Genomic DNA, 24,188 nt, shown 5'->3' on the forward strand with positions numbered 1-24,188 from the left:
GCAACCAGAAGGTGTTGTTGATTATAGAGTACAGAGTGCAGATGCTCTGCGAATCGGTCACTGAGTCTGTGTTTGGTCTCACCATGGACAGGAGACCACATCAGGAGCAATGGATTCAATAGGCCAGGTTGGAGGATGTACAAGTGAATCCTGTTGGATTTGAAAAGATTGTCTGGGCCTTGCATGGAGGTGAGGGGTGGGGGGGGAGGTGTAGCACCTCCTGCAGTTGCAGGGAAAGATGCTGGGCATGGTGGTGTTGGTGAGGAGTGTGGAATGGACGAGGGAGTCGTGGAATGAGCGGTCCCAATAAAAGGGGTGGAGAGGGAAAGAGCTTTTTGATGGTGGGGTTGTGTCACAGGTGGCAGAAGTGGCAGAGAATAATGCGCTGGATGTGGACTTTGGTGGGATGGTATGAGAGGGCCAGGGAGACTCTGCCCTTATTTTTGTTTGGGGAAGGGAGTTTGAGGGCAGAAGTGCAAGAAAAGGGGCAGATGCAGTTGAGGGCATTATGAATCACCGGGTCGCTGAAGTAGGAGAATATCTGAGATGTCTGGGAGTGGAATGATCCATCTTGGTAACAGACGCAGCAGATCGGAGCACAGGATTACAATCTTACAGGAGGGTGGGTGATGTAGTCACGGTATAGTCAAGTAGCTGTGTACGCTACACTCAACAACACCTTCTGGTTGCCAGCCATTTCAACTCTCCCTCCCTCCCCTCTCTTGGTGACATGTTCATCCTGGGCCTCCTCCTCCAGTATCACAATGACACCACCTGCAAACTGAAGGAACAACACCTCATATGCCGCCTCAGGATCCAACAGCCTGATGGCCTCAACTCAGAATTCACCAGTTTCAAAATCTCACATCCCTAGCCTCATCCCATATCCAACCCTCCCTCTTGTCCCTGTCTCCTTGACCTGGCACAATCTGACAATCTTCTTTCTCACCTATCCACCCCACCCTTCCCATTGACCAATCACCACACCCCCTACCTGCATTCACCTACCACCATCCCACCTGCCTTCCCCCGACATACCTCTCTCCCCCGTTTATGTCCAAGTCCCTTTCCTCCTCACAGTCCTGATGACCCAAAACATTGACTTTCTTGCTCCTCTGATGCTGCCTGACCTGCCGTGTTCCTCCAGCTCCACATTGTATTGACCTGGTCGCAAATACACTGAACCTAAAATTCTCTTTCAAGCCTCTCTCCGATTTGCAACTACTTTCTTGATTAGGAAAAGTCGCCTAACAGCCTGCTACAGAAATTAGATCTAGCTGATGCAAGTTTTAGACCGCTAAATAGTAGGTTTTCTTCTCAAATGGATATTAATGAAGCAGATGGCTTTTTATGACAATTCATTATTGATATGACAATTTTTCTTCCAGCTTAAATAACTGAATGTAAATTTCCCAGTTTCTTTGAACATAAAATAAGTCCAGTAACATTAAACACAATGCTACCAGACTCGAGCCTGCCCTTATAAATAAAATCTCTGCTGTCCACTTTACTTATGCTCTGTGGTGGCAGGTTCCACATTCTAACCGCTGAGGAAAAACACTGGATTTACTAATTACGATTTTCATTTATGGTGCTCAGATTTGACCGCACACAGCCAAAATTTAACAATAGCTGATAAGTCACTTACAAAATCAAGAAAACTTATGACCTGCATCAATTTGCTGGTGATGGGCATTGTACCTCTGATATATAGGAAAAAATTACCTGTGCCATTAAGATATCAGGTACACCTGATTTATGCAACAGCACTGCAACCAGGCAGGGCTACTTCAAATGATGCAGCGTGATAAAAATGCACCGAATGATTCTCAGAGACTAAACAGAACACAATTTCATTGGTACTGCAAGTCTACCATTTAAAAAAATTAGTTCACACAGAGGTTTACAGTTTAACTCTTCTCATGATCTAAATTCTCCTAATTTCATAACCACATTTTAATCACTGAACTAAGGGTTTTAGGGATTATAAGTGTCACACATATTTACAACTTGCCAATGGAAACTAGATTGGTTCTGAATCAATGCTGCTCAATGCTTCTTCATTTGGGTATTTAACTCCAGAAACAACGTTTCTCTCAGATTCAATGCTGGGATAAAATGATGAAAACAAAAAGCAGCATTTTTCCGGACGTAAAGGAATATTCCACCAGAGGTCAATTTTGCTTGAAAACTGAGCAAAATATTACGCAACAACACTTTTATTTCTTCAACATTATAACATTTAAATAAAACCCTATACAATGAAGTCCGGCTGTTTTCTCTGCTCCATACATCCTTTATCTGTGCTTGCTGTTCGGATTATATACTGTTTCAGAACAAAGCATTTGTATTGAATTTTGTAGTCTCAACTATTCACTTGTATCCAGTAAATCTTGACTAATTAATGTTCATGCTCAGAAGGTACTTGTCAAGCATTCTGAAACCTGAAATTTCCACTTCTTCCTTTTATGCAGGAACATTGTTTATCAAAATAGCAAAGTACTTCTAAATTAGTTTGCATGAAAGATGGGCCTTCGCTCTCCCAACACTCCCCACAGCACCCCCACCCCCCAAAAGCTATTTTGGCTATGTTATCTAATGTGCATTTTGGTCCTCTCCCCTCTTGCAATATAAGACTCATTTACCCATTCGTACTTGTTACCATGTGATATCAAAGCAGTTTGAGAATGCAATTTTAAACTGCAGCCTTGATGTGTGAGCTTAGTGATTCAAATTTGAAATGGCATTTTATTGCCAGGTCGTTCAATCATCTACTTTATGTATCACAGTAAATCAATGTGCATCAGCATACGAGGGAGTAAGATCAGACATGTCAGGGAGAACTCATCTAGCAACCTAGTCACTAAATAGTTACAGAGGTATCAACCTCGATAATGATACAGAGGCAAGCTAGAAGCCTCTGGTAATACAAACTGTAAGTAAAAGTCAAGAAACTTATGGAAAAGAAACTCCAAAGCGATCTAAAGTTTTCAAGATTATGAAAGAAAATCACAAAGCTGATTCGGAAATACTGTTCAAATACCATTGCAATAAAATTGAAAATTAGCATGACAGAAGTGAGGGGGATCACAATGTATTTTTCCAAAGGCTATGACAGCTGCAAAATTAATTACTAGGGAAGGTCAATGAAGTGGACACTCTGAAAAGAATGGAGAGACAATTAAAGCAGAAAGTGTTGGAGAAATTCAGTAAGTATGACAGCATCTAAGGAGAGACAAATAGAGTTTACATTTCAAATCCAAAGATTCTTCCTCAGAACACTTTTTATTTCAGGTCTTCGGCATCCACAGTGCTTTATTTTTATTGAAGAGATAATTAGTCAGGCCTGTTGTGAAAGGGAAGGGGTTTTGTAATGGCAAAGGGAGGAATGTAAGATTAATTAAAAAGGAATATTTTGTGGGAGATCAAAATGCATTTTATTTCATCTAAAATGCAAGGTCACTTTTGTCGCAATTTATTCAATAGTAGTAAAGACATTTAGAACTTGTGACCTGTAAAGTTACTTCGTTGCCCTCTTATAAACCACATTATATTGTGTAATGATGCACTTTGCTCTAAGCCAAAAAGTAAAGAGCTGTGAGACCTAAGATAATAAAATGTGAGGCTGGATGAACACAGCAGGCCAAGCAGCATCTCAGGAGCACAAAAGCTGACGTTTCGGGCCTAGACCCTTCATCAAAGCTCTCTGATGAAGGGTCTAGGCCCGAAACGTCAGCTTTTGTGCTCCTGAGATGCTGCTTGGCCTGCTGTGTTCATCCAGCCTCACATTTTATTATCTTGGAATTCTCCAGCATCTGCAGTTCCCATTATCTCTGATAGCTGTGAGACCTAGGATTTTTTTTTAAAGTTGGAAAAATAGAAGCAGACTGAATGTTTGGGGTCAAACTCCCACAGAACCAAGATTTTAGTTTCAGCTTTCAGCAGCTGCTGGGGTTGTGAAAGTTGCTATGTCTCTCTTTTTTACTATAGCTAAAAGCTTAGGTTCTCTTCCTGCTGCTAGAATTGCATGAGTCAATCTATTTCACTGATTTTACCCATGCCAAGGGTGTGCTTATGGAATGTTATTGTATTGGAACAGTTAATGAGTGATTCATTACTTTGTTAAGTATTTTGATAGAGTTACAGTTAAGCCAATTATTTTCTTTTTATTTTGTCTGTATTTTAACTAGTGTCTGAATCAAGTGTGGTTTGTTTCAAGTCTGGTGTTTGACCAATTGAATTGCATCTGGAAAACAATGCTTGGCATTTGCCTTTAAAATAAGAAAACATTAAGGTCTAGGCTGGTCTGGTGCATAAAAATTTACAACAAGTTATTGTTACAAATAAACAAATTTTATCAAAATGACAACTGCATTAACCACTCGCCTCACAAACTAGAGCTTGTGTCCTAAGTCATAGAAAATTAAACCTTCCAACAATGCTAAAAATCAGTATCCTCAGTGTATCATTGCATTGATTTGCTGCTTGTTCTGTGAAGTTTCAGTAATGCATGTTGCCAATTATTCTCCCAGGTCATCATAAGTTCATCTACAGCATGCAAATTTTAGCAATGCACACCCAACCAGATTGTATCAGTTATCACAAACTGTGTTTAATTTGTACGTATACAGTCAAGCTCATATTACTTAGAACACAATTGTCTCCTGTGGCAAAGATATAATTTACTCTTTTAATGAGGATAGAACAAAAGGTAAAGCAAACTCTTTACCTAAGATTTTTGAAGCTAAATCTTTGAAACTGTGCAATAATTTTAAAAAAACCTTATGAAATAATGGACCATTACCTGCCGTTCTTGTCTCTTGCATCAATGTCGGCCCCTTGGTCGATCAGGTAATGACACACCTCAGCATGGTTGTTCTGTGCGGCCTGGATCAATGGTGTAAAACCTTCCTAGAGTTCCACATAAATTGAGAGTTTCAGCGTAAATGGACTTAATATTGGCCCTATGCATAGATGAGATCATTACACGGCTCAGATTTTAGCTTTAAGTGGATTTTGCTAGGCTGGGGCTAAGTAACCAGGATATTCCCAGGTTCCATCACCAGTATTGCATTGAGTTGGTGAATTTCTGAGGAATTTTGGATGTCACGCATATATGTTACAACTGAGATGAGTTTGGGACTAGAGCAGATCTGATAGATTTTGGCCCTAGTGTTAACAGGGAGTGTACATTAATAGGGGTTACTTGATGTTCTTACGTCTTTTTCAAACAGTTAGCTGGTGACTGGGAAGAGGATGATAACGGGACTCTAGAATATATGAAATGGGAATAAACCATGTGGCCCATTGAGCCTGCTCTGCTATTGTATCCTATCATGGTTGATCTTGGCTTGAGCTCCACTTGCCTGCCCCACGCCCCAAAACGCTCAATTCCCGGAATACCATGGAATTCTTTGGTGCAGAAGAAGCCCTTCAACCCACTGACACCAAAAGCCTGTCCACTCCATCCTTAATCATAGCCAGTGATGGAGCATGCACCACTCTTTGGGTAGAGAACTCCAAAGATTCACAACCACTTCCGGGTAGCAACTTTTCTTTGTTTAACTCTAAATAATGGGATCACCTCTCCTGTTTTAGATTCCTCTACCAGCAGAAACAATCTGTCGATGCCTGGCTTATTAAAATTCTTCACATTTTTATAAGTTTCAATGAGATTATCTAATTGTTCTAAATTTCAGATAACTTAGACCCAATTTCCTCAAGCGTTCATCATTTGAGAAGCCATTTAGCCCAAGGTTCGATTTAATTAATCTTCACTTAATGATGTCTATTATAAGGATATTGTTCCTTAAACGTGGAGACCAAAACTAAAACACTGTACAATTATAAAAGTAATTCTCTATTTCTGTGCCTTAATCATTAATACTAGCATACTCAAGCATCTTTAAACATCAACACTTAGGCATTTCATACCTTCTTTAAAAAATTTTTAGCGAGTCTATTTTGTGACCAAAGTGAATGACCTCTCTTCACTCCAATATAATCCATCTGCCAGTTTACTATCCACTCACTGCACCTGTCTATACCTCTGCTCAGGCCCTTGCTACGTTCGTGTCACTGTGTGTGAAGAATGGAACATTTAGTTCTGGTACACAGGTTTCCACTATACATACAAAATTGCAGACAAAGACATTTACAGCACAGGAGGAGGCCATTTGACCAATCATATCCGTACCAGTCAACAAAGATCTGACTACACTAATCCCACTGTACAGATCTTGCCCCTTAGCCCTAGAAGTTATGGCAACACATGAACAGCTACGTACTGCTTAAATGTTGAGTGTTTCTGATTCAACCTCCCCTTCAGGCTGAGAGTTCCAGTTTCCACCACCCTCTGGATGAAACTGAAATCTTAACTCTCCTCTTACCTCAAATCTATACATCTCGGCTACTAACCCGATAATGATGGTTAAAAGTGACTTCCTATCCATGCTCCTACTAACCTTATAATCCTCCATCATGTCCTATATCAATCTGTGCTGCTCCAAGCAAAATATCCCCAGTCAGTCCAATCTTTCCTCACAGCTCATACTCTCTAGCTGCATTTGGAAAATCTCCTCCACATTGCCTCCAGTGTAATCACATCCTTCCTGTAATGTGGTGACCAGAACTGCACACTGTACTCCAGTTGTGGCCCTACCAGCATATTACACTGATCCAGCACAAGTGCTTTGCTCTTGTAACCAGAAGTCAGCCTAGATTTTCCATTTGTCTAACTTTTCCCGGATAATTATTTATGGCAGCGGAACCCTCCAAGTTTTTCAATTTAACTGGATGCTTTTGGAGGCATTGGGGTATTGCCCACTAGAATTTTTACTCTTCCATTCGCTACCTCGGAGTCTGCTATGTTCAGAGTTTTACAAGGTGCCAACTCGCATTTCCGCTGATGCAGAAACGATTGTCTGGCCTTCTGAAAAACCAGGCCATTTTCCTTAATAAACGAGCGCAGTTCTGAGTAAAATTTTAGCCATGACCCACTGACAGTGAACCTTCTGGGCCATTCGCCATTAGGAATGAATACAAATCCAGGGCGAAATTTATTCATCTCAAGTTTACATTGTTTTACCTGTTCATGCCAAAACAGAGCTTTTAGATGTTAAACCATTGGATATTTACTTCTTTTGGATGATCAGTCTTTGATATTGGATTAGTTGTCAGAGCTATATGCCAAAGTAATCTCGTAAGGCTTTTAGATCAATCTAATGAGTTCAGCTTGAGAAGCATAAAATTTCACTTGATTAAGAAAACATTAAAATTGAATATTTTAAAACTGACAGGGAATGCATGACGTCTCATATTTTACACCACAAAAATTGAAGATTAATTGATCAAGGGATTCCAAAGCTTTTCATTGTTCAAAAGGATTAATCATGCTTACACAACATGTGGTTATTACATTTAGCACAACAAATGGGCATTTAGTGATTGAAAGTCAAAATATCGTTTCTTAAAATCTGCTGAAAAATTTTAAGTGGTGTGATGGCCCATGTGCTTTTGCCATCAGAAGATGACGTCTTATTTTGACTCAATGGATTTCTGGCAAAGGTAAAACACAAGCAGGTTTCATTAAATTATTACGTTACCAGGTTGCCTGGAAGAACACAGTAGAAAACAAGGAGTGATAAGTTAATTATCAGGACTGTAGTTTCCTAGGGGTAAAAAGCTGTTCAAACAGCAAACTTTGTCTGAGTTTGCAACAAGATGGAATGAACAAAACATCTCTAATAGCAGAGTTTGGTTAAAATTCTGCCGAAATAAGTTAAAACTCTTGTAATCTTAAAAGACTCTGCTAACAGTGAGGTAAACCTCTAGTATATAACCAATTGTGGGCGGGACTAAAGTAGAAAGAGAGATTAGAGAGAAAAAAAATTTAGATACTGAACTTCATTGTTAAGGAATAGTATAACTAGAGACACCAATGTTAAAGAGGAAGTTTGCAGCCTTGAATAGTTGGAGGTAACTTGAAGGGACAACATGATTAGAAGTAAACAAGAGGTCCAAGAAATCTCACAAATGAATAATTGACAGTACCCAGACCAAGCAGTTAATCTTTCATATTTTGGTAAGTATTTGATTTGAGGGCATTGGAGTGAATGTAGAAGAAAAGAGGATTTATGAGAATTCATGCAGAGTATAAGTAACTATGTTCACGATAGAAAGTTTAAGAGTATTGCTATTATAGTTCAAGTTCTTTGATGGCTGTGTGGTGAAATTATTGTTTAAACTGAGAACTTGGTGGCTTCATTCCCTCAGTGCATAGCTATGCCTTCAGATTCTAGAACAAAACTGAAAATATACCTGGTCTCTACTGAAATTATAACAGTGAAATTTGTAACAGTCTTTCAAGGATAATGCCTGATATGGAGGGATTATCTTATGAGCAAAGACTAAACAGGCTGGAGCTCTACTCACTGGGTTTTAGAAGAATGAGGGGTGATCTCATTGAAACACAAAGGATTCTCAAGGAGCTTGATAGGGTAATTGCAAAGAGGATGTTTCCTCCTAACAGGGCAGTCTGGGAGCAGAGAGCACAGTCTCAGAGTAAAGGGATGCCAATGTAAGACTCAGATGAGGATGAATTTCTTCTCTCAGTGGGTTGAGAGTTTTTGGAACTCCTTGCCACCAAGACCTGTGGGAGTCTGTGTCCTTTTGTATATTTAAGGCTGAACTGGATAGATTTTTAATTAATAGTCGAATCAAAGGTTATAGGGAAAATGCAGGAAAGTGGAAGTGGGGAAAGCTGTCAAGTCCATGATCCTATTGAATGGCAGAACAGGCTCAAAGGGCCGAACGGTCAACTCCTGTTCCTATTTATTATGGTCTTACAATCAATCTGGGAAACATCGCCAGCAAGGTATATTTAGAGTTAATTTTAGAGTAAAGTTCCCTAGCTGTTAATGTACAGAAGTGAGGCGCATGCTGATTCTCAGATGACCTACAAGAGGTTTAGCCATATTATTTTCCTCTTTATTCTGTAGTAAATGATTTGACCTCACCTGCATCCTGCAACATAAATATGAACAGGAGTTAGGAACAGCAGGCCATTCATTCAGGCTTACTCACCATTCAATACGAGACAGTAGGAACTGCCGATGCTAGAGAATCTGAGATAACAAGGCGTAGAGGTGGATGAACACAGCAGGCCAAGCAGCATCAGAGGAGCAGGAAAGCTGATGTTTCGGGCCTAGACCCTTCTCCAGAAATGGGGGAGGGGAAGGGGATTCTGAAATAAAGAGACAGAGGGGGAGGCGGATGGAAGGTGAATAAAGGAGCAGATAGATGGAGAGGAGACAGGCAGGTCAAGGAGGCAGGGATGGAGCCAGTAAAGGTGAGTATAGGTGGGCAGTTAGGATGGGGGTTGGTCACCCAAGGGAGATGGATAGGTCAAGGAGGTGGAAATGGGGTTGGTAGGTCGGGGTTAGGGGTGGGGTAGATCAGTGAGGTGAGAGGAGTGGATAGGTGGGAAAGATGGACAGGTCAAGGAGGCGAGGATGAGCTGGGCTGGTTTTGGGATGAGGTCAGAGGAGGGGAGATTTTGAAGCTTGTGAAGTTCACATTGAGATCATTAGGCTGCAGGGTTCCCAAGAAAAATATGATGTGCTGTTCCTGCAACCTTCGGGTGGCGAAGTTGTGGCACTGGAGGAGGCCCAGGATGGACATGTTGTCCAAGGAGTGAGAGGGGGAGTTGAAGTGGTTCGCGACTGGGAGGTGCAGTCATTTGTCATGAACCACGCATAGGTGTTCCACAAAGCGGTCTCCAAGTCTTCGCTTGGTTTCCCCGATGTAGAGGAGACTATATCAGGAACAGCAGATGCAGTATACCACATCAGCAGATGTGCAAGTGAACATCAGCTTAATGTGGAAGGTTTTCTTGGGGCCTTCGATGTGGGTGAGGGGGGAGGTGTAGCTCTTCCTGAGGTTCCAGGGAAAACTGCCGGAGGATGATAGGGCTAGTGGGGAGTGTGGCTGGCAAGGGAGTCATGGAGAGAGTGGTCCCTCTGGAAGGCAGATAAGGGTGGGGAGGGAAAAATGTCTTTGGTAGTGGGGTCAGATTTTTGCAGTTGGCAGAAGTGGTGGAGAGTGATGCATTGAATCCAAAGGTTGGCAGGATGGTACGTGAGGACGAGGGGGATTCTATTTTTGTTGTTATTGCAGAGAGGGGATGTGAGGGATGAGTTGCGGAAAACGCGAGAGATGCGGTTGAGGGCATTTTCGACCACTGTGGAGGGGAAGTTGCGGTCCTTGAAAAATGAGGACATCTGGGATGTCTGGGAGTGGAATGCCTCACTTCAGGAGCAGATACGGCGGAGATGAAGGAATTGGGAATAGGGGATGGCATTCTTGCAGGAAGGTCAGTGAAAGGAGGTGTATTCTCGGTAGCTGTAGGAGTCAGTAGGCTTGAAATAGATTTGTGAAACACCTATGTTCGGTTCGCGACAAACGACTGCACCTCCCAGTCGCAAGCTATTTCAACTCCTGCTTCCATTCCTCAGACGACATGTCCATCTTGGGCCTCCTCCAGGGCCACAATGAAGCCACCTGAAGGTTGCAGGAACAGCAACTCACATTTTGCATGGGAACGCTGCAGCCCGATGGTGTCAATGTGGACTTCGCAAGCTTCAAAATCTCCCCAACCCCGACCGCATCCAAAAACCAGCCCAGCTCGTCCCCACCTCCTTGACCTGTCCATCTTTTCTCCCACCTGTCAACACTCTCACCTCACTGATCTGACCTGACCTACCCCACCCCCACCCCCACCAGCCTCATCCTCGCCTCCTTGACCTGTCCGCCTTCCCTTGACTGACCAACCCTCATCCTATCTCCTCACCTATACTCACCTTTACTGGCCCCATTCCCACCTCTTTGACCTGTCCATCTCCTTTCCACCTATCTGTCATTTAGCCACCTTCAATCCGCTTCCCCTTCTCTCTCTATTTATTTCAGAATCCCCCTCCCCTCTCCCATTTCTGAAGGAGGGTCCAGGCCTGAAACGTCAGCCTTGCTGCTCCTCTGATGCTGCTTGGCTTGCTGTGTTCAGCCAGCTCTACACCTTGTTGTCTCACCATTCAATAAGATCTGTCTGTGTTCCAAATTCCATGATTACCTTTGACTCCATGCCTAATTAGAATATACGTCCAACTTAAAAATATCCAATGACCCTAGATCCACCACCATGTGGGGCAGAGAATCCTGAAATCAAACAACCCACTTTAGAGATAAAAAGATCCTTTCATCTTTGGTTTAAAGGGGCAACAACTAATTTTAGAACAGCATCACGAGTAAATATCCTTTGCATGGCCATCTTGTCAGGACCTTGCTGGATCTTATAAACTTCAATCAAATCACCCCTTGCTCTTTGAACTCTACTGAAAGTAGGTCGAGCCTGTCTATGCTTTCCTCGTTAGATAATCCATGCATTCCAAGTATTAATCCATTAACCCTCCTCTAAACAGCCTCCAAATATTTACATTTTTCCTGAAATAAGGAGACAGAAATTGTACATAGTATTTCAGATGTGATTTCACCAATGCCCTCTTCAATTGTGTATTCTGAAATATCTTCTTTAAATGTCTGCTATTGCTTCTCTACTGATCGTTCTTTTCAGTGAATATTGCAGTTGTCTTCAGCTAGCTCAGCTTTCACTGTGTTCCGAAGAAGGGTCGCTGGGTCCAAAATGTTACTCTGACTTCTCGCTCCAGGTGTTACCAGACCTGCTGAGATTTTCCAGCAATTTCTAGTTTTGTTTCAGGTTTCATGCTGCTTTTTAAGTTCAAAATGCAGTGTAGACACCCCACTTCTTTCAAATTGGTTACAGAATTCAATTTTATTATGATCACTGCTATCCAAGGTTCCTTTCTTGTGAGGTCATTAACGAAAACTGTCAGGTTATACAATACCGAGTCTAGTATGGTCTGCATTTTGTTCAGTTACAGGATATACCGCGGTAAGAAACTAACTGGCAAGCCTTCTATGAACTTTTCATCAAGGGTACCATTAGCAATCTGATCTTTCCAGTTAATACATAAATTAAAATTGTCCATAATGGTGTCATTCCTCTCTCGCACACACGCAATATTTCTTCTTGTATGACTCCTCACACTTTGTGGTTACACTTACACAAAGATCCCCTCCTACTCCTCATCTCCACCAAAAAGAAAATTCTACAACTGTGTTGCTTGAACGAAGGTCATCTCTCTGTTTTTGTTTTATTGTATTCATAACTTGATTGCTAAATTAAAGTTACTATGAACACATTACTCTGAGAGGCATAGGTAGAGTTGATAGTCAGAGACTTTTTTCCAAGGGTGGAAATGACTATTACAAGGGGGCATAATTTTAAGACAACTGGAGGAAGGTATAGGGGAGATGTTAGAGGTAGGTTCTTTACAAAGAGAGTGGTGGGCGTGTGGAATGCACTGAGGCAGAGGTAGTGGAGTCAAATACTTTGGAGACTTTTAAGTGACTCTTGGATAGGCACATGGACAGTGGTAAAATGTAGGGTATGCAGGATAGATTTACCTTAGTAGGATAATAGGTTGGCACAACATCGTGGGTCAAAGGGCCTGTACTGTGCTGTACTGTTTTATGTTCTATGATTTTTAACACATTATAAATAGCAGCATCATTCATTGCCATCATGGAGTCATATACTATATATAAACAAAGGTTTAATAACAATTCATCTAATCTTACAGTAAAATATTGTTACTTTTCAATAATGCAAAAGAATGTCCATTTATATCACAGATTAAATTATATTAGACTTTTCAACAATGTATCCTATGAAGAAACAGGCAGCTGCAACAATATTCATGTGAGGATTGCAAAAGGTCCAAATAGAAACCTCAAACGAATTAACTGAAAAGCCGATTTATAGACCATCGATAAAAAGTGTATTTTCTACTTTTAGCAGGAAAAGGGAACAAAAAAGAATAAAATTTCCCATGGAACCAAGGAAACAAACATATTTTGAATGGAAGAGGAAGGCTTTTTCTTGAATGGTGATTTTGTAGAGCTTATTAACATATGCAACAAGAGGTTCCTACAAAGTGTTTTGTGGTTATTTAATGTGAACATGCCATATGAATGAATACTCAGAGATAATAGGAACTGCAGATGCTGGAGAATCCGAGATAACAAGGTGTGGAGCTGGATGAACACAGCAGGCCAAGTAGCATCAGATGAGCAGGAAAGCTGACATTTCAGCCTTTACCCTTCTGATGAAGGGTCTAGGCCCAAAACGTCAGCTTTCCTGCTCCTAAGATGCTGCTGGGCCTGCTGCGTTCATTCAGCTTCACACCTTGTTATCTTGAATGAATGCTTAAATGCTTTTGTTTTAAGGGTGCATGTTGGAACCAGACTAGCTTAGTTGCACCATTGTATGTCTAAGATCCAAATAAAGCTTAGGAAGAACCATATACCATGTTAAATGCAGCATTTCAATTTTAGGTGTCTCATAGATCATTCAAATGGACAGTACATGTGCACATTTTAATCAATAAATCAATTCAAGCTGTGATCACTGCAGCAACATTATAGCTTGCATTGCTAAAAGCCCAACTGCAAAAAATGTCAATTCATCAGGAATAGGGACAGAAATATTTTAAAATATGCACATATCCTAATCATTTAAATATGAAAACCTGCTATGAATCTGTCAGTGTGATGTGAATTAAAATACAAGACACTGAGTTAAATTTCACACATTAGGCTGAAGGCAAAAGTATTTAAACATTTTACTGTCAGATTATTTTCCTAAATAACTTTCCAGTGACCACCTTTTTAACTACTCCAACAATTTGTAAACATAACCTTTGTAGACTCAGTTTTGTGCCCATTTATAACAAATGTAAATTGGCAATGCAATGCAAGAATTTGGCAAGCATTAACAGCTTTAAATGAGACTGTAAATGTCATTGACAGAAATCAACCCGATTGGGTGGAATAGTGGAGATGTCAAGGTGTTCAAACATTATGGGGAATATTATTCAGCTGCCTTGGAGATCAAGTCAAGGGAGAAATTTTGCTCAGAATTTCCTTTGAAAATTAAATAATTTAGCGTGAGTAAAAAGAAGTTGTACTTAGTGTGTGGAATCTACAAATTGACCAACTAAATTGCCTTCTTGTACTTATTAATAGATCATTGTGAACAAACACTTTCTGCTATAAACAAAAGTGTTCTCAAAGGAAAAATCATTTGAATGAACTATGTTCGAGCCATATTAATGTGTATAACCTTGTTGCGTTCCATGTATATGATGAGGCACAATGAATGAGCTATTTAATTTAAATTGGGGAAGAAATTATACCAAGGGTAAAAAGCACTTCAGGCCATTAATATATTAAAGGAGCTCTGTACAGGTACCAATGGGATTGCATGCCTCTGGGGAGGTTGACCAAGCTGGTGTTTCCAAAAAAATCTTTCCTACATTTTTTTCTATTTGAATATTGTACATTCCCACACCAGTTCAATGGCTGTTTGTGCATTTGTCGATTTTGTCCTACAGTAAGTTCTTACTTAAAGTTCCTGTTGCATTTCTGAAAATTGCACCTTTTAGCAAAACAACTTTAAATGAAGCATAGTTTACCACAGGAATCAACATTAAGATTACTGCGAGGTTCCAGCAAACTCAAGAACAAAGAACATAAAACAAAGAAAATTACAGTACAGGAACAGGTCCTTTGGCCCTCCGAGCCTGTGCCGATCCAGATCCTCTATCTAAATCTGTTACCTATTTTCCAAGGATCTGTATTCCTCTGCTCCCTCTCCATTTATATATTTGTCTAGATACATCTTAAATGACGCTACTGTGCCCACCTCTACCACCTCCATTGGCAATGCGTTCCAGGCACCCACTGCTCTCTGTGTAAAGAACTTTCCACGCATATCTCCCTTAAACTTTCCTCCTCTCACTTTGAACTCATGACCCCTAGTAATTGAGTCCACCACTCTGGGGAAAAAGCTTCTTGCTATCCGCCCTGTCTATACCTCTCATGATTTTGTAGACCTCAATCAGGTCCCCCCTCAATCTCTGTCTTTCTAATGTAAATAATCCTAATCTACTCAACCTCTCTTCATAGCTAGCACTCTCTAGGCAACATCCTGGTGAACCTCCTCTGCAACCTCTCCAAATCATCCACATCCTTTTGGTAATTTGGCGACCAGAACTGTACGCAGTATTCCAAATGTGGTTGAACCAAAGCCCTATACAACTGTAACATGACCTGCCAACTCTTGTACTCAATACCCCGGCTGATGAAGGAAAGCATGCCGTATGCCTTCTTGACCGTGCTATCAACCTGCATTGCCACCTTCAGGGAACAATGGGCCCGAACACCCAGATCTCTCTGAACATCAATTTTCCCCAGGGCTTTTCCATTTACTGTATAACTCCTTTCACTCAGGGGAAAAAAATGTACAGGTTGATATACCGCACGTGTGTATTCCTAGATGAAATAGTTTGCAAAATAATAAAACATTAAACATATAAGAAACTCTGCACAGTCAGGATACTCAGTATTTCAGGACCAATCTTAGCAGCAGCAAATTTAAAACTGTATACAATTGAAGTCGTGTACATTCCTAACTGCCCATATTCATAAAGAAAATAACTTTTAAAATAAAAAGCATTTAAAAATATAAAACGCAATATAAATGCAAGCACATGCATGATAAAAACAACTAAATTACACTTGATGAACAATTTATAGATCCTGCTCCACCTATTGGAAGAATTGGCCAGTGCAGGCAAATCTATTTGCGCCGACCAATTCTACAACTTGGAGCCAAGAACTTCAACGTGAACTCAGAATGACAGGTATAACAGAAACGTAACAGTGAAGAACGAAGGGTAGAAGTAGGAGCCAGGAAGGTGGGGAGGCAAAGCAGGACTGAGGGGCCTTCTTGTTTTCAAGGAGTATTGCTTAATTCCCGGACTAAATCGATTTGGAAAGAACGCAGGAATAGGCTACTGAGTTGGACGATCAGCCATGATTGTATTAAATGGTGGAGCAGGTTCAAAGAGCTGAATAGCCTACTCCTGCTCCAATTTTCTATGTTTCTGTGAAGGAGAATAGAAGGAGAGCTGCAACAACTGAGCCTGGGAGCAGATCTCTGAAAGTTGACATGCAAGTCTAGAATCAAAGTCAAACAAGAATATGGTCACTACTTTATATAAAAGCAAAGCAATGAAAATGGAGTCATCTTCAACAGGGACTTTACTGTATAAAATTACTTTTATAGAGTGTGGAGTAATTTCATATAATAAAATACGTACTACCTGTGGTGTTGGCGTATTTTAATTTGCCAGGTGTAAATTAAGCATTGGTTAAAAATATACTGATGAATGTGAAGTAAATTCAATCAAAAAGATGAAAATAGTTTTTTTTTGTTGTGGAGGTAGGCAAATTAATGGGGATTGGAGTTACAATGGGAAATAATGTAATTCTCCAAGAACCAGCACACTCAAAAAATTAAAAAAGGAAATCGATGAAATCAAATTGAATCAGCCAATTGATCATAATGTACACAGCTTATCATAAAAATATTTGAAACTTTGTTTCTGTGCTAAGGGTGAGGGTTGTGTTTGTGTTAAATAATGAACATTTGGACTCCATTAAAACAGGAAGTTGAAGCGTGAAGATGCATTTTGACTTAGAATGCGGCGACAGCTGTTTGTTATAGAACAGAAAGTTGGTTATGAGATGGTAAAATGCAATTACAATCAGTGTTTTCCTGAAGGGCAGATTAATGACGCAGGAAAGAAGGGGAATGGTGCATTACACATGTCAATAGAGAATGGGCAGCAGTGAGAACCAGCAAATGAGAAACTGGGTACCCTACATAGTAGACGGAAAATAGAAGGGATTGAACAGAGGTAGGACAATTATGCTCACGGTAGCAACAGAAATAAGGACATGGGGAACACAGGACTGCGAAGTTGGCCATTCAGCCCTTTGAGCCTATGCTGCCCTTCAGTAAGATTATGGCTGATCTAAGTGTGGTCTCAAAACCACCATTTTGTTCACCTCCCCTAAACTGTGAGCCCTTTTTCTATCAGAATCAATTCAAACTCAGCCTTGAATAAATTCAATGATTTGGCCTTAATTGCTTTCTGGGACAAAGGGGAAAAATGTGAGTGGCAGGAAGGAGCTGAAAAGTTGGAATAGCGAAACAGAAATGAGTAGAATTGGAGAAGTTGTACATATTCTAGCCACTTGAACAGAGGCACATTAGAAAGCATCAGGGAAAGGGACAAATGGGCACTAGCTCAGAGTAATGGTGTGCCTAGGTTGCAATGAACACAAAACAATCGAATTTTACAACTTGATTGAAAGGGAGAAGTGGATGTCAAAGACTAATATTTTAAACTTAAATAAGGGCAACTACATGACTATGAAAGCTGAGCAAGCAGATACTAGTCTGGGAGAGAGATCACAGAGAAATAACAGCAGACCTACTCAGAATAAATACATTCCTCCTGAAACTAAAAACCCCAAAGTGAGGACCTGCAATCCAAGGTTAACAGAGAAGTTAGAAAATACCAAACTGTGCAAAGATGGGGAGTTAATAGCAGGTAATGAGGAAATGGCAGATGAAATAGCATTCTATAATTCTTCAATCGCTTTAAAACCAATTCATGTTGAAGAAACACGTGTTTTATCACATTTGACTGTATTCAAGAAATTTAAAGCTAATTCTCAATCACAGGAGATTAGGTGAGTTGGTATCATGACTATGCAACCATAAACTGCTTATTAACTTGAAAGTCTCGAGTTGGGAGGACTCTGAAATAGGACATGAAAACAAGCTTGAGAAATGAACAGGTAGTCTCAAGCATAACAGAGAACCATGGTTGACAAAATAGTTGAAAAGTCTAATATACGAACACTCAAAGGTTAGTCTTAATAAGATCAAATTATTCAATGATAAGGCAGTTAGATTCTATGAAATGTATACTAGAAGCTACAGTGTTGCTACTTACTGTGTCCTTGACATTAATAGGGCACTTGTGTTCACACAGCAGTTGAACAATGGAGATAGTACCACTTCCAGCTGAAATTAAAGCACTGAGTTATTGCAATGCCCTTCTATAAAAGCCATACTTGTTTTAATATAATTTTAAAAAATCATATTGTTAATCTGTACTACATGTAGGAGACCAACATAGAGATAATGCTTTCTTGAATAAGTTTATACATTTTCAATCGAGCTCTTTTTGCTTTTTACTGTCTGAAAATCTTGCAATTGTTGGAAGTACACGACCTGTAACATCAGTTTTTGAACCTCTCACAACAGCCCAACCACCACGATTACAAGAAAGTTATCACCTAAACTCTCGCACTCATTGGCACGGAATTGCTCTGTAAATAATTTCAACTCAAAGTCCTTACTGCCGATAATTTTAAGATAAAATAGATGAACAATACATCAGAATACACCAATAATAACCAACAAATACACAACAAATGTCACTGCCGCACTCCTTATCGCAGTAGGTTCAGCACACTCTGTCCTCCTACATATTTTTTTGCAGCCCAATCCATGGAACTACCCTAGATTTTACGCAAAAATGTGTGTCTGCAAAATGTGCATGTGCGTGAATTAGCAACTTACACACTTTCCACACAAAGCTCTTAGCTGACATCACTCTTAATGAAACTTTACCCCAACAAGTTACTGCACCCAATCCCCAAAAAACTTCCAAACTGCAAACTGATCACGTGGAACACTTGTGACACTATCTCACATTGGAGTGTAGGGGCCTTTTAGACAAAAGTTTGAGTACCTTTTCTGAGTGTTCTAATGTATACATCCAAAAGGAACAATATAACTTAGGAATCAGTTTTCAATCTAATTTGCAAAAGCACTAAAACAGAATGACGGCACATCAAGAGGCCTCAGACTTCATTGTAGTGGGGGCAGCTTAACTCAAGACAAGTGCAAGGAAAGATTTTAAATACACTCTAGATCATGAATGTGCCATCTGACATCACAGGCCTTCAAGGAAAAAATTATTAAAAGGACATTTCTGTTTTCAATATCTGCCCATTGGAATTTATGTTAGAAGAGGCCACAGCAGGTCATGTCTGTTACAATAGGATATTTCAATGCGTCACTGTGCCTCTATCTCAAATCACAGAATGGAGACTTTCAGAATGTACCTAGCCCCGGACTACACAAAAACATCATTGTAAGGCGCAATCAGTGTTGTTCGGTGAGGCAGAAAGCAAAGTAGGAGCCATCTAAATTGACAACTATGCCATTTGGAAAGCTTATTGTCTCAGCTAAAAAGCAATGGACATATCCACCCTCGAACCCTGGAGTAATCAACCCCTACACAGTTGGAAAGATTATGCATCAGCCTGGAACAGAGGCACTTACAAGTTGTACAAAAGTGGCTGAACAGCTATCTGTGGGGCAAAACACTAAGAAGCAGGCTCCGAGGAAAACACCCCCAGGAGGTATTTCTGATCAACGGGAAGAGGCAAATAGAAAACTAAATACTGTTCCGCTTGAAGAAAGTCAGGGGCAATGCGCTGAACCCACAAAACTGGCGAAAAATAAGGAACCTTCCCATCTTGCCAAAATCTGCGCTGAGGGACCCATGTTTTCCGGGAAACACCAACTATCCAACAACTGAGGCTATCACAGCTGCTAGATCGGAGTTCAAGTGCTCATTTTTTTTGCTTTAGCAACAAGGAACTCAAGCAACAGGCCCTAATGATATACCACAGGGACAACCTTCCTCTAAGTATTCTTTTGTCCCCATCTGGACTTGTTTTGGCCTTGTTATCTCTAATTTCTTGTTATTAAATTTCACTTTTTCCCCATGAAACAGTATTAGCTTTAAATAAAGTAAAAAAAAACTTAAGGTTGCTTAAATAAAAGCTTGATTCCTGGTCTATTTTAATTTGAATCATTATGAATTAAAAAAAACATGCAAGTTATATAAACCTAATTTCACTATGGACATCCCTTGCGATATTGGCAATGAATCTGAGGCAGGTTGCAGCATAGCCAGGATACTTCACAAACAAATTAGAAACAATGTTTCTAACATAGTTTTCTCACAATGATCTAACACAGGGTGAGCTCCTATTGGTCTTGTAGTGAGTTTACAGTTATGTTGCGTGCTTGCAACTATAATTCTTAAACCAGTACCATACTCATGCTTTCCCCCATATGAACTGAAATCATGTATAAACAGACTAAACAAAGGACACCAATGAGTTTTTACAATAATCTAGTCGCATTCATGAACACTTTGTTTTAAGCTAATATCCACAAATAGAAACATTTACTGAATTTGATTTCACTAATTACCCTGGCAGAAGCTACACATATGTTTTGCACGCTTATAACCACTAGACGGTGGGATTGAATAATTTTCATTGTTTCATGAGGTGCAGATGAATCAGCTCCACCACTAAACGTGCGGAAGCATCTTTACAGCTGCTTGCAACTCTTCAATCGTGGACTAACAAGACTGGATGCAAGGTATAACTTGGAATCAGATTGCAATGGAACATTTGCATCAGGGATATTTGAACTTTTCCAGATTGGTGAGACAAAGCATAAGAACAATTAAAAAGAAACAGCTGCATTTACTCCTCCATTCCTGTCAATTTACCTATTCTAATGCTGCTGCACTTGGCAGTAGTGAACAACAACAGAAGCTTATAACTATCAAACACCTTGAATGTGATAAAATGTTTCAGCGTGCTTCATAAAACAAATTGTAACACTGAATAGCATGAGGAGATATTGCAGTCATTGACTGACAAACATGGTCATAGAGGAAGATGTTACAGAGTGTCCTAAAGGAGGAAAGCCAGGTGAAGGATTCAAGAGTTTATGATGTAGGCAGCTGAGGAAATATCAAATACTAAATAGCATAGAGTTCATGTGAGAGGGGAAGAGTTTAAGGGAGATGTTTGAGGTAAGTTTATTTTGTTTACACAGAAGGTGACAGGTGCCTGGCATGCTGCCAGGGAGGTGGTAGAAGCAGGTATGATAGCAGCATTTAAGATGCATTTAGATAGTCATATGAACAGGGAGGAACTGAGGGATATGGGCGAATCATGTGCAGGCAGATAGGATTAGTTTAGAATGGCATCATGGTCAGCGTAGGCATGATGGGCTGAAGGGCCTGTTCCTGTTTTGTACTTTTCTATGTTCTAAGGCATTATCACCAACAGTGCAGCAATTAAATTCAGGGAAGCTTAAGAGACAGCAATATGAAGAAATGAGGACAAGGCTATGGAAGGTTTTGAATACAAGGATGAGAATTTTAAAACTGAAAGGGTGCTTAGCCAGGGGATAAAGATGAGTGAGCCCAGGCTGTTACTTTATTATTCTGCAAAGAGGATGCTAAATATGTATGATTAATGGTGACAAGGGAAATAGATTCTATGAACTAATAAGTTAACTGTATTATTATATAAAGGAAAAGAAGAGTCAGCCAAAACGTTGAAATGTTTTACAGCATGCATTTGGTTGAAACAGACCAAGAATCTGAAAGTATCTAACTTCTCCTGATGGTGAATGGGATTTGGAGGAGTCAGGCCACAAGCTGCAGTGTTTGAATGACCTGCAATAAGTGTTAGGGCTAAGGCAGGTAGAATGTAAACTAACATGTATATTACCAAAATGGCAGGCAGTGACCATTTCCAATGAGAGAATTTAATTATCATCCTTTGTTATTCAACTGTCTTACAATCAGCAAATTATCCACACCAACAATATGGGGCTGCAGGGCTTTGTGAAGGAGAAATCATGTTTAACCAAATTGAGCTTTTTGAACAAGTAACATGTGCTGTGGATAAAGGGACAACAACGAATGTACTGTACTTGGATTTCCAGAAGGCATTTGATATGGTGCCACATCAGAAGTAATTGTGGGAAATAAAAGCTCGTCATGTATGGGATATTATATTGGTGTGGATAGAAGATTGGTTGGCTAACAAGAAACTGCAGCATGACTGAGTCATTTTCTAATTGGCATGGTGTAGTGTGAGACAGGGATCAGTGCGGGGCCTCAATCCTTTCCAATTAATGCAAATGAAGAAATCAAATGTATGGTGGCTAAACATGCAGATGACACTAAGGTAAAAAAGTAATAAGGACAAAAGCATACTGATACATTATGACAGTGGACAAAATAAAAGTAGATAAACAGCAAATAAAAGTAAAATGTTCAAAAATGTGACCTGGGTGTCCCGGTGCATGAAGCACAGACAGTTAGTATACAGGTGTAGCAAGTCATTCGGAAAGCTAACAGAATGTTTTCAGTTATTGTAAGGGGAGTTAATTACAAAAGTAAGGAGTATATGTATCAGCTAAACAGGACATTGGTGAACCCTCAAAGATATCTATACATGTAGAACAGGGTTTTTAACCATCTAATGTTTAGCTCCTCGGTCAATGATCAATGTATTTATACTGTGGTAATATTCTTACCTGCATGGTGCAAGGCTGTCTTCCCATTGCTGTCAACACATTCTACAGGACATTTGCACTAGTAAGAAACAAACAACAAATTTAAAGAGGTTTGTTGAAATGCTTTACTCTGGAACTTAAGTTAGTGAATTGAAAACAGACACAATGTTAAATGAGAGACACTTCAAGATAATAAAATGTGAGACTGGATGAACACAGCAGGCCCAGCAGCATCTCAGGAGCACAAAAGCTGACGTTTCGGGCCTAGACCCTTCATCAGAGAGGGGGATGGAGTGAGGGTTCTGGAATAAATAGGGAGAGAGGGGGAGGCAGACTGAAGATGGAGAGAAAAGAAGATAGGTGGAGAGGAGAGTGTAGTTGGGAAGGTAGTGAGGGGATAGGTCAGTCCAGGGAAGAAGGACAGGTCAAGGAGGTGGGATGAGGTTAGTAGGTAGGAGGTGGAGGTGCGGCTTGGGGTGGGAGGAGGGGATGGGTGAGAGGAAGAACAGGTTAGGGAGGCAGAGACAGGCTGGACTGGTTATGGGATGCAGTGGGTGGAGGGGAAGAGCTGGGCTGGTTGTGTGGTGCAGTGGGGGGAGGGGACGAACTGGGCAGGTTTTGGGATGCAGTGGGGGAAGGCGAGATTTTGAAGCTGGTGAAGTCCACATTGATACCATTGGGCTGCAGGATTCCCAAGCGGAATATGAGTTGCTGTTGCTGCAACCTTCGGGTGGCATCATTGTGGCACTGCAGGAGGCCCATGATGGACATGCCATCTAAAGAATGGGAGGGGGAGTGGAAATGGTTTGCGACTGGGAGGTGCAGTTGTTTATTGCGAACCAAATGGAGGTGTTCTGCAAAGCGGTCCCCAAGCCTCCGCTTGGTTTCCCCAATGTAGAGGATGCCACACCGGGTACAATGGATACAGTATACCACATTGGCTTCACCAGCTTCACAATGGTATCAATGTAGACTTCACCAGCTTCAAAATCTCCCCTTCCCCCACCGCATCCCAAAGCCAGCCCAGTTCGTCCCCTTCCCCCACTGCACCACACAACCAGCCCAGCTCTTCCCCTCCACCCACTGCATCCCAAAACCAGTCCAGCCTGTCTCTGCCTCCCTAACCTGTTCTTTCTCTCACCCATCCCTTGCTCCCACCCCAAGCCGCACCTCCATCTCCTACCTACTAACCTCATCCCACCTCCTTGACCTGTCCTTCTTCCCTGGACTGACCTATCCCCTCACTACCTTCCCAACTACAATCTCCTCTCCACCTATCTTCTTTTCTCTCCATCTTCAGTCCACCTCCCCCTCTCTCCCTATTTATTCCAGAACCCTCACCCCATCCCCCTCTCTGATGAAGGGTCTAGGCCCGAAACGTCAGCTTTTGTGCTCCTGAGATGCTGCTGGGCATGCTGTGTTCATCCAGCCTCACATTTTATTATCTTGGATTCTCCAGCATTTGCAGTTCCCATTAGCACAGAGAGACACTTCAGTTTTGTTAATCTGACATTATATCCTTCAGGACTTATACATATTATGAATATGACAAGGCAGAGATGTTAAAGTGCTCGAATAAATAGTTAATTTGCTGAAGTATTTGACTTCTCAAGGCCTTAAACAGTTGCTTTAAACAGCAATTCAATTGCAAGTTAAATTAATAAAGTTACCAGTGAGTTTTGAATGATGACACAGTTATTACTTCTGTGAGTATAAAAATTAACCT

The 24,188-nt window shown here is 40.7% G+C and overlaps 1 protein-coding gene across 9 annotated transcripts in view; it reads right to left on the reverse strand.

The window, feature by feature from the left end:
- Nucleotides 1–24,188, reverse strand: part of rai14 (retinoic acid induced 14) — a 284,292-nt gene that overhangs the window by 60,902 nt on the left and 199,202 nt on the right. For all 9 annotated transcript variants that reach the window (XM_048528516.1, XM_048528531.1, XM_048528523.1 and 6 more), the window contains 3 exons: nt 22,484–22,541; nt 18,006–18,076; nt 4,805–4,911 (listed from right to left, as the gene is read on the reverse strand). In XM_048528516.1, the coding sequence (XP_048384473.1) occupies nt 4,805–4,911; nt 18,006–18,076; nt 22,484–22,541 (236 nt within the window). The remainder of the gene's footprint in view (nt 1–4,804; nt 4,912–18,005; nt 18,077–22,483; nt 22,542–24,188) is intronic.

This window comes from Stegostoma tigrinum, chromosome 1 (genome assembly GCF_030684315.1).
Source record: "Stegostoma tigrinum isolate sSteTig4 chromosome 1, sSteTig4.hap1, whole genome shotgun sequence".
Taxonomy (NCBI): Eukaryota; Metazoa; Chordata; class Chondrichthyes; order Orectolobiformes; family Stegostomatidae; genus Stegostoma; species Stegostoma tigrinum.